The 15,582-nt window shown below is 58.9% G+C and overlaps 1 protein-coding gene across 3 annotated transcripts in view; it reads left to right on the top strand.

The window, feature by feature from the left end:
- Positions 1-10,549, top strand: part of LOC118007282 (EARP and GARP complex-interacting protein 1-like) — a 123,795-nt gene extending 113,246 nt beyond the window's left edge. For 2 of the 3 annotated variants that reach the window (XM_035000282.1, XM_035000284.1), the window contains 4 exons: positions 3,819-3,955; positions 6,342-6,509; positions 7,720-7,887; positions 10,062-10,549. In XM_035000282.1, the coding sequence (XP_034856173.1) occupies positions 3,819-3,955; positions 6,342-6,509; positions 7,720-7,887; positions 10,062-10,236 (648 nt within the window). In that variant the 3' untranslated portion in view covers positions 10,237-10,549. The remainder of the gene's footprint in view (positions 1-3,818; positions 3,956-6,341; positions 6,510-7,719; positions 7,888-10,061) is intronic. The other variant, XM_035000283.1, reaches the window with a different exon arrangement.
- The last annotated feature ends 5,033 nt before the right edge of the window (positions 10,550-15,582 follow it).

Here is a 15,582-nt window from a genome sequence, read left to right as displayed (position 1 = left end):
AGGACATTCCCACATTCCTGGGGGTGGGAAGGGGCTTGCGGCAGATCCCGTGGCTGTGCAGAGCCTGGCCGGGAGCAGAGGGGCTCGGGCAGTGGTCACGGCTGCCGTGGAAGCACGCGGCCCCTGCCCGGCAGTCTGGGAGCTCGAGCACATCGGCGGGACTTGCTTGTACGGGATGCTTTGTATCTCTTACGCTCTGAAAGCCACGACCTGCCATGGCTTCACCTCGCCGCTCTCCTTCCAAGGAGGTGAGAAGCGGCACTTAGATTTCTCAGCCGCTCCTCCGTTATCTTCGGGCAAGTCCGGCACCTCATCAGCTCCGGGCCTTGGCTGCAGGGAGTGCCGCTTTCTTCTTTGGAAACCTTATGGCCACGTGCACTGCTCACCACAGTGTGAGGCCGCATTTTGTTCATTAGAGTTGTGTTCCTTTGTCTGTGTCCGGGTGTTGGTTACATCTCTGAAGAGAAGTTCGTGGGGTGGCTTTAATCGTTCCTTCTGGGGTGGGAAGCACTGACTGGTTCTCTTTAACGTTGAAGCCAGATCACTGTGTGCCGAGCACTCTGGAGTTCTTGCTCAGCTCTGTCTCCATGCTGCCAGGGAACCAAGACACACGACTGGTTAACAGTAGAGCATACACCGTGCTGGCTGCCCTGAGCAGTGTCCTGACGCTGATGGCGAGGTCTCCTTCGGGGTGTCATTAAGGGGGCTGGGGCATGGAGTCTGCATTGCCTGGGCAGATCATGCCCCAGAGTGAGCCCAGGCGTTGAAGCAGGAGGCAGGTCCTGTTCCTGCCCCACCGGCTGTGTGACCCAGGGTGAGTCGCCCACCCTCTCTGGGTCTTAGATTTCCTGGCTGTGAAGTCAGGGGGCTCGACTGGCCCATCGTGGAGCTGCTGGGATTCACTCGTGGTCTCCCCTCTCCCCTGGTTGGCACTTGGGTCTCTTATCCATCTCTCTCTGACAGGGGACCACAAAGGTGGCTGCTTCCCGTGGCCCCCACATGTCAGGACGGTGTCTGTGAGGACGTCAGGGACCTGGAAGCCTGGAGCCCTGCAGGTCTCTCATGTGACTGTGGTGCAGGCGTAGGCAGCTGGGTCTCATCCAAGGACTCACCTGGGGAGGGGGGTTGCCCCAAGCTCCGGACGAGGTTGTGGCAGGACGTGGTTGGCCCGAGGGCCTGGGCTCCTCGCTTCCCTGCACGTGGGCCTCTGAGCGTGGCAGCCAGCTTCACCGAAGCCAGTGAGATGGGAGAACCTCAGATAGTGTAATCGCAGGACAGCCCGCAGCACAGAGGGTGCTGCTGTTTGATGGCCGACACCCAGGGGAGGGGTCCTGTAGGCCTGAGGACTGGGGTGCTGCCTGCCCGCCACGGGCTGTCCTACCTCCTGCCCTCGTGCCACTGGGCTGACCTTCCACGGGCTCTGCCTCCTCCACCTGCTTTTCCTGTCTGACACCCAGAAAACATTTCTTAGCTGATACTGTGTATGTGGAGGTTAAAACGAGTTAGAACAGTCAGGGCCAAGCATGAGCTCACCGCACATCTCTAACATACATTTTATAGCTGTTTTTAGCATCTGAGGTCATGTTGCTCCTCTGGAAAGTACGCTGGTCGCTGCGCTTGGGACAGTTTGTCTTCACCTCCTGCCTGATGCGCTTGCTCGCCGCCCTTGTGTGGCTCAGGGTCTGGGTCCCTGTCATGAATTACCTGCCGGCAGTTCTCTTTCCTCCGTGGCTTGGTGGTGGTGGCTCTGGCGTGGTGGGTCCCCTGTGGGCTCCGTGTGGGACCACCTACCACAGACCCTCATGCCTCACGCTCTCCACGGGCCCCAGTGCCCGGGTTGCTGAGACAGGTGGGGAGGAAGAGAGGGCAGAGCCTCATCCTTCATCAGCACAGCGTCGCTCCCAGCACGGTTACTGCGCAGTCTGCGTGTTCTTGTTACCCCACCCAGTTGGCTGCTGCCAACTGGTCCTGCTGGATCTTGACAGGCTGAGTCAGGCCACATCCCTCCCTGGGAATTTCGTGATGAGTCTCAGGGTCAGCTTGGTCTTCTGTGGGTGTCTGTTTGTGGGGCATCAGGCCCTGGTGCTCTGGGTGCCCCTGCCCCTGCCTGGGGGCCGTGAGGACGCTGGTCTGGAGGGTGCCAGAGAAGCTCCGAGTGGGTGTGGACAGGTGTGGGAGTGAGGTGTGGGGGGCCCTGTTGTCGGAGTCCCCAGTGCACATGGTTCCTGACATCGCCCTGAGAGCCTGTGGGGTCCTGGCTCACCAGCAGCCCCCTTCTCTGTTCCCCCGGCCACTCTGCCCCATGACCACTTGCCTGACCTCAGCTCTTCTCACCACTACAGGACTGGCCTCAGGCCCTGTCCTCCAGTCTGTCCCATGCTGCTGCCCACGGTGGCTCTCTGTGGCCCGCCAAGATCTCACGGCAACCGTGTCGGCCTGGCGTTCACGGGCACCGGCGGCTTTCATGCTTGACCCTGCTGAGCTCAGCCTGGGAAGGCCCTCTGTTCTCCCGTCCTGTTGTGTGTCTCGCCTCTGCCTCTGTCCCCGGCCGCTGTGCCTTCCATTTCTGACTTTCCGCATCCTCGGCACGCCACGGCCTTCCTGCATGATATAGGCCACGTCAGTAAGGCAGGAAAACGGGGGTTTTTTGGAGAAAGATTTTCTGGGACAAGTCGAGCCAGGGAACCTTGAGAGAAGGGGGAAGTGCCTCCTGTGTGGGGCAGGGGAGTGCGTTCCGGGTGGGCGGCCATCGCTGCAGTGCTTCCTAGAATGAGGGGGTCGCTTGGAGAAGGCCATCTTACAGAGGTGTCCTCCATCACGTTCCTTAGCTGGGCCAGTCTCACCGGGGAAGAAACGGGTGCTCTCCCCCAAGTTTCTCCTTGAATCCCCTTACACTGCCGACAGACTCTATAGGGCCACCCCAGACCTGTCTGTTTTGAGTCTGGGGGCTCACCCTGACCCCTGCTGCAGGGGCCCCGATACAGCACTGAGATGGCCGCAGAACCCAGGGCAGTCACAGGGGATGCTCACTGCTCCCTGTGACTCCCTCAAACCTCCCTCAGGCCCCGCCCAGGGCTCCTTCGAAGAATGAGGCTGGTGTTCAAGGTAACGTGAATGAGGTGATGCCCCCAGGGGATGGATGGCACAGAGCTCTCCCTGCCTTTAGCAGTCACCATGCAGGCAGAGTCAACCCCAGATCAGAAGAACGATGTGGCCAGTGTGATACGTCTTTGTGCATCAAGTGCCACGTGGTCCAGTGGGCGTGTGGGCAGGGACACGTGTGGCAGGAAGCTCTTTTCCCCACTCAACAGCTGGGAGCCCCTCATCTCTCAGGACGTGGAAGTGCTGGCCCAGGGACAGCTCCAGTGGGTCTCACGAGGTCTTGGCCAAACCTCTGGGGAAAGGAGCTGGAGGCCTGCGATTGGGAGGCTGGGTCCTGAGACCAGCATCTGTCCGGGCACGTGTACCCCCCTGGCCCATGTGTGCCTTTGGGCAAAGCCAGGTGTTTGAGGTGTTGGGTGGTGCTGCCCTCAGGTTTGAGCCGATGATCCAGGCACAGCCTAGCAAGTCCTGTTTCATGCAGGGCCTATTAATATGCTTTCTGTTTTTTGCCGTGCTCAGTTTTGTAGTTTTTTTCCAAGTAAGGTTCAAACAGTTTTGCCTTTTAAGGGAAGGAAACAAAGACAGAGTTTTTAAATTATTTTCAGTAATTATTTTCAATAATATCCTGTGAATACAGGATGTCCTCTTAAGTTTTCAGAAAAAGGTTCACATTACTGTTTTTTTCTTCTTCCCTTAAAACACCGTCAAATTCGCAGCTGGTCAGTTCGGCATCCCTGGAAGGGAAGGGGCAGCTGAAGTTCACCTCGGGACGGTGGAGTCCTCACCACACCGGCACCCAGGTGGCCACTGCGAACGACACGACCATCCGAGGGTGGGACACGCGGAGCATGAGGTCAGTGATGGCGTGACCCCGCGGACGCACCCCTCTCCATCCGCTTGGGGGCAGTTCCGAGTCAGAGGTACCTGGGGCACCTGGCTTGTCTATCTTGGCCTCGTTTTTCCGCAGGAAGGCATGCATCTCGTTTTGTTTCTCTGCCCCGGCTTGAGCTCACGGCCCCGTGGCAGGGGGACGGCATTCCTCACTGGCTTGTTTACTCTTCCGTGTGGCTGTCCCTTGAGTGAGTGCTGGCCGTTCGTAGTGAAAATCAGGAGTGGGTTTCGAAGCACCTCACCCAGGAGAGGGGGACCGCCGGACGCTCGGTCGCTGGGATTGGCGAGCACAGGTGGGCAGGTGCAGCCCCACGTGAAGTTTGTGGACTTGCCTGTGACAGTTTCTGGCCCTTTAAGATCCGCCCCTCTCGGGGAAGCATGGTTTGTCCTGTAAGTCATTATGCTCAGCAGCCAGCACTTCTAATGGAACAAATAAGAGCGATTTTTCTGCTCCAGGTGTGGTTTGATAGGCAAAGGAGTGATGGTGAGCACATCTGTTGCTGTGGCAACGGGAGCCGTGCAATTGCTCTTAAGATACAGTTTACCCCTCAGCACGCCGTAATTTATCACCGAGCTGCAGAGACGGACGTCACCAAGTAACGTCTGCTGCCTTCAAGGGGGGGCACAACTTTAAATTTAGGTCTGCGGCCCCTCTGAAAACTCAGCGGCTAATAATCAGTCGCACTTCCTCAGGGTGTGTGTGTCTGCACGAGGGCTGTGTGGTTTTGCTGCCCGAGGAACGTGCCGCCGGAGAGCCATTTCTGCGAGTCCTGGGGCCATCTTTCCCTGTGTTTGCATTGTTCTGTAAAGGATGTGAGGAGTTTCAGCATCTCAAGACAGGACGTTACAGCCCCCACACAAAGACAGCAGACGTGGCTCTGGGTGGCGGCACCTTCCTTTGCCCGGTTCTGTCCCCCGGATGATTCCTTGCTGACTGTTATTTCTCCTTTTGCAAACGGCTTGGTTTTTATTTAGCCAGGGTGCTTTTAATGCTGCTTCTGGAACGTGTTGTGCTTTCGTGTTGAAATCACTGCCCCCAGGGCATGGAGAACACCCTCGGCTGGTGCCCGTGGCGTGTGTGACTATCCGCCCAGCGCCCCACGACCTGCCAGGGCTTTAGTTTTGTACAGTTGCCTGTTTCACTTGGAAGGTCTTCCTTCCGGTTTGGGGTGTCTTCTTTTAGGAAAAGATAAGGATATTGGAAAAGTGCAGGATATAAAAACCATTTCAAGATATAAAGTGATTTAGGGTCAGGAAGTCCAGCGTGGGAGATGATGGAAGGGAGTGAGTTTACTCACCTCGAGGGTGGAGGGACGTGCACTCGGCATGGTTGTCAGACGCGTAGGGTGATTATAGGCGGCCGGGAAGCCTGGGGAGAGGGAGTGCTTGTAGGGGAGGCTGAGTCACACCCCGGGAGGAAATGCACAGAGCAGCAGTGGCCTTGCCCCCCTGACTGGGTGCAGCCGTTGTCCAGCCTCACTGGATGACCTGCCCCTCTGTTTGGGTTTCTGACATTAGAAGGACGTGATTGACCGAACGTTCTCATGTCACACCCTTTGAGGAGCCGCCTGGAGCAGTGGAGGTCAAGGTTCAGCCAGGGCTGTGCGCGCATATATGTCTGTGTGTACGTGTGCCTCGTGTGCACGTGTGTGTGCAGATGTGTGCTTCCGTGTGTGTGTGTGCACGTGTGCGTATGAGCCCACACACCCTAAACAGCTGAGTGACTGATCGTAAAACTGCCCTGTGTCTCCGCATTGCACTGGGCCATGGTGGAGATGTGTTGGCACTGCGAGGGGCTGAGAACGGATGCAGGACAGCCCAGCCATGACACACACCGTCCCCTTCATGGTTTGTATTGCTTTTCTAGTTTTCTCTTCCCTCCCTCCGTCTGTGTCTTCCGACTCCACCAGCATTGTCCTCGCAGCCTGCTGCTGACCGTTTGCTTTTCTCTCTCCGTGTCCTTCTGGAGCTGGGTCAGCTCTCCTGCCTCTGTCCCCGCTCCTCGTGCTGTCACACTCCTGCTGACTTGCTCTCTTCTCGAGGGGCCAGGTCACGTTTGGGACAGTTAGGAGCCAGCATCGCCTCCACAGCTGCGGGATCACAGACGTGCTGCCAGAGAAGCCTCGGCCTGGGCCCCCCTGGGAGAGGCACTGAGGGGGGAATCACCAGGCCCCCTGGCACCTGAGCTGTCCCATCGCACGGGGGAGCCCCAGCTTGCATGGCCGTGGCGGGTCGAGTGGTCCCCCAAGGCCGGCACTTGATGGGGAATAGGAGACGGGGCCAGTCTGCAGCATGGAGTCGTCATGACCCGCTTCCTGTCCCGTGTGCTCCCCTCGCTTTCTCCCCAGCCAGATATACTGCATAGAGAATGCCCACGGGCAGCTGGTGCGGGACCTGGACTTCAACCCCAACAAGCAGTACTACCTAGCCAGCTGTGGGGACGACTGCAAGGTGAAGTTCTGGGACACCCGAAATGTCACCGAGCCCGTGAAGACCCTGGAGGAACACTCCCACTGGTACTGGCTTCTCTGCATGCTGGGTCAGGGGAGGGGGGTTTGTAATTTATTTTGCTAATTCCTTTCCCATTTGGAAAGGCACAAACCAGCTTAGTTTGTGCTGCTGTGAATCATTCAATCAACCCGGCTTTATTTTTCCTAAAGAAACACTAATTCCAAATCCGAATGTTTGTGATTTATAAACATAGGAAAAGAAGAAAAACATTGCATTCTGTGTTCTCCTGAAATAGTGCCGGTTCATATATGCAAAAACAGTGGGCACAGATGTTCACGCGGCATTGTTTGCCGTGTTGGGGAGCGGGAAACTGCCCTAATGCCTATCAGTAAGGATGGGTTAGGTCTGTCTGTGATGCCGTGAAGTGGGGACGGTGCTGTGGGTGAGGAGGAGACTAGCTCTGTGTGGGGGGTGGACAGTACCCAAGAGCAGTTGGGTTTAGTGGTTACTGCCTGCCAGGTATTTAGTGCTGAAGTAGGTGAGAGATCCATTCCAGACTAGTGTGCCTGGTATAAGCTAACTTCTATTCCAGTGAGGCATGTGTGTGTATTTGGATGTGTAAGTGCGCGCTTGTGTGTGTGATTGCTTGTTTGCACGTGTGCTTGTGAGGGTGTGCATGTTTGCACATGGGCGTGCACCTCTTCGTGTTTACATATGTGCACTTGTGTGTGTGTTTTTGCTGCTTGTGTGTGTATGTGGAAGAAACGTCTAGAAACTACTGCCAGGAGTCGTTGTTTAGGCCAGGGTGGGCACATTCCAGGAGAGTTGACCTTTTCTGGTCTGTGTTCCTAAGTTCTTTGAATTACTTACTAGAAGTCATGTTTCTGCAGTCAGGACATTTCTTTTTTCTTTCTTTAAAAATTTAAATTGAGTTAATTAACATATAATGTATTATTGGTTTTGGAGGTAGAGATTGCAATCAGGACATTTAAAAACCTGGCATGCTAGAGTACAGTTTTGCCAGATTCCGGAAGCCTGGCTGGCAGGGTGAGCCGCAAGGCCTCCTTTCCCTCCGAGGTTTGTGCTTCCATTTGGCCTCGTCTCGGCTGGCCGGGACTTAGGAGAAGGTTGTAGAGAGACACGCAGTAAGCCCGGTCCTCTTCTGGGAACTTCTCATGTCAGACCGTGCGGTCTGCGATCCACGGCCCGGCGACCCCGCTCTTACCCCATCCAGGAAGGTCCGAGTAGAGCTAGAACTGCCTGCTTGCCTCCCAGGGTGTGGAGCATCCGCTACAACCACTCTCACGACCAGCTTGTCCTCACGGGCAGCAGCGACAGCAGGGTGATCCTGTCCAACATGGTGTCCATCTCCTCCGAGCCCTTCGGCCACCTGGTGGACGACGATGACCTGAGTGACCAGGAGGAGCGCCGTCCAGAGGAGAAGTAAGGGCGCACGCTCTCGGTGGTGTGGGGGCTCCCTTCTCCCAGACCCACCCCCCCCACCGCAGTCGAGGCGGCTCCTGTCAGGAGCGTCCGCGTGTGTGGTCGGGGCAGCCTCCACCACTGCCGGCCCCGGGCTCACGGTTCTGCAGGACATTGGTACCCGCCACGTGGGCCTGGGGGTCGGGTTAGGTCAGCTCACGCCATCTTGTGTGGGTTCTGAAACGTGGACTGGCTCATGTCTGTCCGCTTTCTTGCTGAGCACCATACGGGGGACTTTAAAGACTGTCACTAGTCTTTAAACGTTTGCTCGGGTAGTCATGAGAACTTGCTAGCCCCCGTGGGCGACAGATTGTCATCGGTGTCCTCTTCTCAGGCTTGGGTCTGAGATGTGTGGTCCAGTCGTTGACCAGTGGCCCTCACTGTGGCGGGGTGCAGACTCCAGGCCGGCACCGTCAGCCCCAATCCCGGGTGTTCCCCGGCCCTCTTGCCCCGAGGTTCCGTAGGGAACGTGGGAAACCTTGGGGGCGTCTCAGCAGTCGTGCCTCTTGGTTGCGAATTCGCCAATCCTAACTGCATCTGTTCAGGGGCTAGCTCTTCAAACCAGGGCTCATGCCCCCAAGAACAGTGGGGTTCTTGGGGGCCCGGGACTTGTGCGGGTCCCACTCCTGGTTGGTGCAGAGCAGGGGCGCCCCGGTCTGGGGCTCGCATCGGAGCCCCCGGCTGCGAGCAGAGCGCACCTGCAGCTCTGTGGGCGGGAGAGAGAAGTCGGGAGAGCCCGTGTTCTCTGTCAGTGACGTGGACTCTAAAAGGGGACATTTCTTGTGTTTCGAGTACACTTTTTCTCGTGTGGGGGAGCTGCATGCGAGGCTCACGGCTGCTGGATCCCAGGGAGGGCAGTCTGGAATAAGCCCCAGTTGAGTGATCGGTCGAGCCCGACGGTGCAGCCAGGGCTTGTCCTTCTGCTTGAGGTTCTTTACTGTCCTGTTGTCCGAATTCTCCCTGCACATGCCTGAGCTTGGCCGAACCTCACTTTTGAGAACAGATCTCAGTAGTGGGGCTTTTCCACAGCTGTCTGTTTTCTGTTCAAGCACCTGGATGCACAGTTTGGAAACACGGTCCTGGTGGTTTTGGTGCAGTGACCTCCCGACCGTGGTGCCGTGGGCTTTGGCGCTCCTCCCCGGCCTCTCTGCACGCAGCCTCGCGGGGGCACAGCTGGTGCCCATGTGGCTCACGGGGTGGGAAGCCCGGCTGATGCAGCAACATCGACATTGGTGTCCCCACAGTCCCGCTCCCGTGCTCTGTCCATGTGACTTAGCAAACTCAGGAGAACAGAATCCCCAAGGGGATTTTCATGCGGCGTTGGTAACAAAGCCCCAGTTGGGCATGGCTGGTCCGCGTCACAGGAAGTGGATGGACCCAGAGCACTGGAGGCCAGGGTGGGACCCAGAGGGCGGGTGTCTCGTTGGGGAGAAGAGCATCCTCGGAGAGTCTAGGAGCGCAGAGTGTAGGAATGGGAAGAAAAGTGCCAGAGGAGCCCATGCCCTTGGGGCGCGCTTGGGGTGTGGCCGCTCAGAGTGGACGGCGCGTGATGTCCTGTCCCAGTCGACAGGCAAGTTCTGTGCTCTCCTGGCTCCCGTGGTGTCCCACGGCTGGCGCCATCGGGTCAGGGTTCCTGGAGAAGGAGAGCGGTCGCTCCGGTTTGAAGGGAGGTGACACGGGAGCCCTGGCGGAGCGCGCTGTGAAGCCTGAAGCCAGGACCAGGGGCCCCTTCCTGCCTAGCCAGTGGGGCCTGCGTGCCCCGGGCCAGCTCTACACCCCTGCGCAGGGCAGGGCCACGCTGGCCGCCCCCAGGGTCCTTTCTGCTTCTTGTCACCCTTTCCTCAGCCCTCATGGGTGTTTGCGGTCACTGCCCCTGAACCTTGGGGCCCCTGGCAGACTCGCAGGCACCTGCTGGTCCCCAGCCCGAGAAAACAAGGTGTCACCCTGGTGGTAGCGTGGCTTCTCCTACGCCGCTGCAGGACTCCGCTCCTCACGGCCGTGTGAGGGTGTGTGCGGCCCAGGGCTGGCTGCTGTCAGTCTTCCCATCTCGCAGATGAGAGGAGTGAGGCCCCGGCCACCGGCCCCATGCAGGATGCCCCACCGCCTGGCTCATGCGTGTCTCTGGTGCCTTGCAGGAGCCAGGAGCCCCCACAGGACAGCGTCATCGCGACCTACGAGGAGCACGAGGACAGCGTGTATGCCGTGGACTGGTCCTCTGCTGACCCCTGGCTCTTCGCCTCCCTGAGTTACGACGGGAGGCTCGTCATCAACAGGGTGCCCCGGGCGCTGAAATACCACATATTGCTGTAGCCCCATCCTGATCCGTCTTTGGCAGGTTCTCAAAAACGTGTGGCTCTTTGGAGGTAGTTTTCCAGGTAGACCCGTGTCTGGGAGAACCAGCGTTGCCTGCCTCTCTGGCGAGCCTTCGTACATGACGAGGGAGCTTCTGCCAGCAGCCGCTGAGCCTGCCTGAAGTCTTCCTCACTGACCACGGGAATGGCGTCCTCACCGGGGCGTGAGCCGTCCTGCTGTGGATGGCTGTCTGCCTGGTCTCTGTTTGCTCTCCCTGGTCTCTGTCAGGGTGTTGGGAGTTCCATTAAAAAAAACAAAAAGAACAAAAAAACCCCACTTTGTTTCCATAATATTAACTCATTTTTTCTTGAGATTAAAAATAAAATAAGCAAGGCTACACAGGCTCCTGGCTCGTTCCTTCAGGAACTCTGCCCCACGCGGCCTTGTCGCCTGGTCTTTGTTATGGTCTCTGTCCTGCCCAGAAGGAAGGCTGATGGGCGGAGGGGCCACCGCACCCCTGCATCCAGGCCCAGGCTGTGTGCGGGCCTGACTGTGTGCGGACCATGGCATCTGGGCGACTGGCCTGGGCGCTCACCATGACAGTGACCAGGTGTCTCCCGTTGGCCCTGGGCGCCCGGTCATGGGCGCTGCTCTGTACTGGGTCCTGCTCACATGACGCCGATGGCGTTGGAGGTGCAACTCCTCGTCCCTGGAAGCCGCACGCACGCCCTGGGTCAGTGCACACTCGCACTTGTGAAATGCCTTGCATGGTACTGACCCCCACTCCTTGGTGATCCTGAACACAGAGCATGTGGGCTCTTGCCTAGTCCTCCTCTGTGGGCCCAGGGGGAGAGGAGGACAAGTGGGGTTTGGGGGGGGCAGGTGGAGCCCAGGGGAGGGTAGGACAGGTTGGGGGGGGGCGGTGGGTCCTGGGGGAAGGGGAGGACAGGTGGGCCTGTGGGGGAGGGGGCAGGTGAGGCCTGGGGGAGGGGAGGACAGGTGGGCCTGGGGCGGGGAGGAAGATGTGTTTGTCGAGAACTCACCGCGTGCCTCCCATGTGCCAGGCTGCAGGCGTGGCAGAGAGCAAGACACAGGTCAGGGCCTACCTGGAGTCTACACTGCTGCCGGGCAAGCCCTGTCCGCCAGCAGGTTGTGTATCTGTTCTGTTGGAGTAGAGACGTGGGCCTGAGGCCAGGGGAGTACAGAGCAGGGCTGAGGAAGTGCTGTTGGGAGCAGGAACGGGATGGGGGGATCTGATCCTGAACGAAGGGCCTGTCTGAGAAGGTGACTGTGGGAGAGCTGCGGCAAAGGGAGAGTGTATGCAAAGGCCCTGGGGTGCGGTGGGCCTGGCCCGACCGGGAGCACAAGAAGGCTGGTACGATGAGTGGCGGGAGAGGGCAGCGGGAGGCCCAGGACCTGGGGACAGAAGCCGTGGAGCAGAGGCAGGGGCTGGTGGCTTGGAACCCCGGTGGAGGCTTTGCCTCTGCTTTTGTTACTGTTTGTTGCTTTGGTGACAGTCTGAATTTAGTGCATGCAGAGATTCCCGGTCTGTGTACGGAACAGTTCATCACCCCCAAATCCCTGCTGCTCCTTGGTGGCCTCCCCTCCTGCAGCCCAGCCCTGGCAGCCTCAGTCTCTCGGAGGGCGTCCTGAGCAAGTGACCGAGGCGGGGCTTTCACTCAGCACAATGCCTGTTGATTCGTTGATTCTTCCAGTTGCTGTGCGTGTTGTGTCCAGTGCGGGTGGCCACGAGCGGGGCCGCTGTGCGTCTTTGCGTCTGGGTGTTTGTGTAAACATCAATTTTCCTTTTCCTAAGCAGGCCTTGGCACACTATACCTGCAGTCCAAATCCCCACCACCACCTGCTTTTGTCAATAAAGTTTTATTGGCACATGGCCACCCGTTCATGTATGTATGGTCCTGGGTGCTTTGCACAGTGGGGGAGCTCAGCAGCTGCAGCAGGGACTGTGTGGTCGCCAAGCCAGGCATGTTTACCCTCTGACCTTGCCCAAGAGAGTGCGCCGACCCCTGCCTTAGCGTCCACTTGCAAGTGCGCTGATGGGCCTTGGCTGCTTGTTCTGTCTGCCACGCCCGCTGGCCCCTGCACCGGCGGCCTCTCCCAGGGGTGTGGCAGTGGCTGGTGGTGGCTCTCACTTGTGCTTCCCCGGGCGGCTAATGCCGAGGAACGATTGCGTGCATACTTACCGTCTATCTGCGTGTCCTTTTGGTGAAGCTCATTTTTTTTTTAGAGAGGGAGAGACAGAGTGCATGAGCAGGAGAAGGAAGAGGGAATCTTTTTTTTTTTTAAGATTTTATTTATTTATTTTAGAGAGGGGGAGGGACGGAGAGGGAGGGAGAAAGAATCCCAAGCAGGCGGCTCCACACCCAGCACAGAGCTGACGTGGGACTGGATCTCACGACCCTGAGATCGTGACCCGGGCCGTCATGGAGAGTGCGATGCACCCCAGCCCACTTTTTTTTTAGTTAAATTGACCGTTAATTGTGTGTTTAAGGACTAGAGATTGAGAGCTCTCCTGTGCTCTGAGGGCAAGTCCTTTGTCTGGCACGTGATGGGCAGGCACCTCCTCCCGGCTTTTAGCTTTCCATTCTCTTCGCTGCCTGCTGAGCCCAGGCTTCGGGTTTGGTTGAGGTCCAGCTCACCCTTCCTTTTTTCTGAAAGTTCCCTAGTTTTACATTTTACATTTGGATCTGATTCTTTTAAATAAGGTGTGAGGTTCTGCTCGCGGGTTTTTGTCCCGCAGAGATCTCCGAGTCTTTGGGCCCCTCTGTTAGGAGACCTTCCGCACTGACTTGCTTTGCTCCGTGTCTGACATCAGCTGGCCCCACGCGTGCGGGGCGCTTTCTGGACTGTCTGGTGGCACCAGTCTCGGTGTCTGTCACCAGGGATTTCCGAAACCACCTGACGGATGCTTTCACGGGCTCTTCCATCTCTGACTCCTTCTCAGTGCTGTCCGGGCCACTGGCGCTCCCCTCCTCAGGGCCGTGGCCATCGGACTGGGGCTTTGCTTCCCCTGCTCTTCTGCACCCCTCCAGGCCTGGGCCTGTGGTGGCAGGACACAGCTGCAGCCGGTGACCCTGCCGGGGACCACACCCTCTGGGCCATCAGAGAGGAAGGGCCCCTTCCCCAGTCTCAGCTTCCGTGGGCCCCTGTGGCTGCTGCTGTCCTTGCTGCCCCCACAGAGTCACCAGGGTTGGGGGTTGGGATGTGAGGAAACAAGCCTCTGTTTCCCTAAAATGACAGGAGATGCTCCACTGTGTGAAGTTCTTCAGCCAGAACTGAAAGGCCACACTGCGTCCAGCAGGGGGCGCTGGGGGGGGGAGGAATGAGTGAAAAGGCTCACGGCTATGTCGGTTGTCCTGGGGCTGCCTCTCCCTGCACCTGGGCTGCTTGCTGCAGGTGCACCGTGGACATGCAGGTGGCAGCAGCCGAGGGCTGCTGGGAGGCCAGCAGACAGCGGAGATGCCAGAGGCGGGTGGTTTGGGGATGGGTCTGCAGGTGGGGCCGTGGAATCTGCTGACAGACGAGAAGTAGGTAGGAGGCAAGGAGAGGAACCGGGCAGGGCCCAGCTCTTGGTCAGCGACTAGGATGGTTGCAGGGTGGGGGGTCAGGGAGGCGAGCAGCCGGGTTTGGGCTGTGAGTTTGAGACGCCTGTGAGGCAGCCCAGTGGCCACATCAATCAGTATATTTGGATATTTGAGCTGAGCTCCAGGGGAGGTCCGGGCTGGGCGCGTGGGGAGAGGAGTCTGTTTTCCTTGTCGAGGTGGCACAGGGAGCCCCAGGCCGAGCACCGCGGGGTCAGTGCTGGGAAGATCAGGGCTGAGCCCCAGCATGAAGCCGTGGGGGCAGGGGCCTGCAGGGGAGAGAGCAGGGGCGCATGGGGGAGGTACCAGTGACCTGGTGCGTGGGGTGTTCTGGAAGCCAAGGGAAGCGAGGGTTTAGGAGGGGACCCGTCCGCCATCAGGTGTCACCTGGGCACTCGGGGGCAGAGCATATCAGCCTGGCAGAGTGGGGGTCGCTGGCGTACACGAGCCGCCAGGTCTGGAATGGGCTCAGCCATAGTCGTCTCTGGGGAGAATACCAGTCAATGCCCCAAAGCTGATCGTCTGTCTCAAGATAAAGTACTTGGTGGATACGTGGATGGATACTTGAAATACCACTTAGGATACACCTGAGTTTTCGTGAAATTTGTGAAATAAATGCAAGCTCCTCCTTACTTTCAGGTGCTGGAGCCACAGCTGGGCCCGTTGCAGAGATGGAGCGGGTTCTCAGGCATGGTGCCGTGGTGCAGAGAGAAAGCAGTACCTACGAGTCGAGGCAGATTCCATTCCCTCTGGTCCCGGGTGGACATGTGCCTCCTTAGCTTCCATGCTGTCCTCTTCTGTAACACCAGAACTCGGAGGGGCTCGCAGCTCGTCCCCGACCCCATGCGGTGCCACCGTTCTGCACCTCGCGGTCCCAGGAAAGGCGAGAGGACTGTGACGCGTTGGTATTCACAGAGCCTGGCGGCTTCCCAGGGACGCGGCCTGCAGGCTGATCTGAAATGCTGCCCCGTGTGTGACCGCACTTAGCGGCTGTTCCGTCAGTCGGGCAGTCCCTCCACTGACCATCCGTCCCTGCGCTCCGAGCCCAGCCTGCCTGTCCAGCCGCGTCCCACCTCTCTGCAGTAAGGGGTGCTCTGAGTGAACACCGCTGGCCCCGTCTGCTTCAGGCGACACGGCCTCTTCTTCAGACATGCTTTTCCTCCTCCACCTGGCACAACGCTGCTCATTCTCGGAAAACAGGCTCCCAGGTCCCCTCCTCTGGAGACTTCCCCCACTGACCGCAGAGGCAGGCCCGCATGGCTCCTCGGAGCCTTCTCAGGAGGGAGCCAAGTGCCCTGTTCCTGCCGATGTCGGGCTCCCCTGCCCATGCTTGGGTGGCGGGCGGGCTCACAGACGTGCGGGTTGGATCCGCAGTTCTTGGCTTGGCGCTCCCAGCCGCCGGCAGCCCCTGGCGGTGCGGGGAAGCTGGGCTCCCCACGCCCTTCTCACACGCCTCTGCCCGGCGTGTGTCGCAAGAGTCATGGCCACAGCAGGCTGTGCGGCCTCGTCGGTCCAGCCCTGCACGCTTGTGCCCAGCGCCAGGGACGGAGAGGAGGGGCCCAGCGGGGTGCGGCCCCTGCCTCCAGCCGCACGTGGGCACACGCAAGGGCTGGGCTGGGGCCACGTGGCTCCCCAGGCTGCACTGGACATCCGGTGAGGGGAGCACGACGCTCCTGCCAGGAGAGGGTCTGCGGTGGCTCGGTCCCAGGGAGGCTAGCAAGTGAGCAGAGACGTGAAAGCGGGGGCAGCCGAAGAAGCCGGT

This window comes from Mirounga leonina, unplaced genomic scaffold (genome assembly GCF_011800145.1).
Source record: "Mirounga leonina isolate KUSES-001 unplaced genomic scaffold, KU_Mleo_1.0 Mir_117, whole genome shotgun sequence".
Taxonomy (NCBI): Eukaryota; Metazoa; Chordata; class Mammalia; order Carnivora; family Phocidae; genus Mirounga; species Mirounga leonina.
The sequence above is the reverse complement of the archived record's forward strand: the minus strand, read 5'-3'. Positions and strand labels throughout refer to the sequence as shown.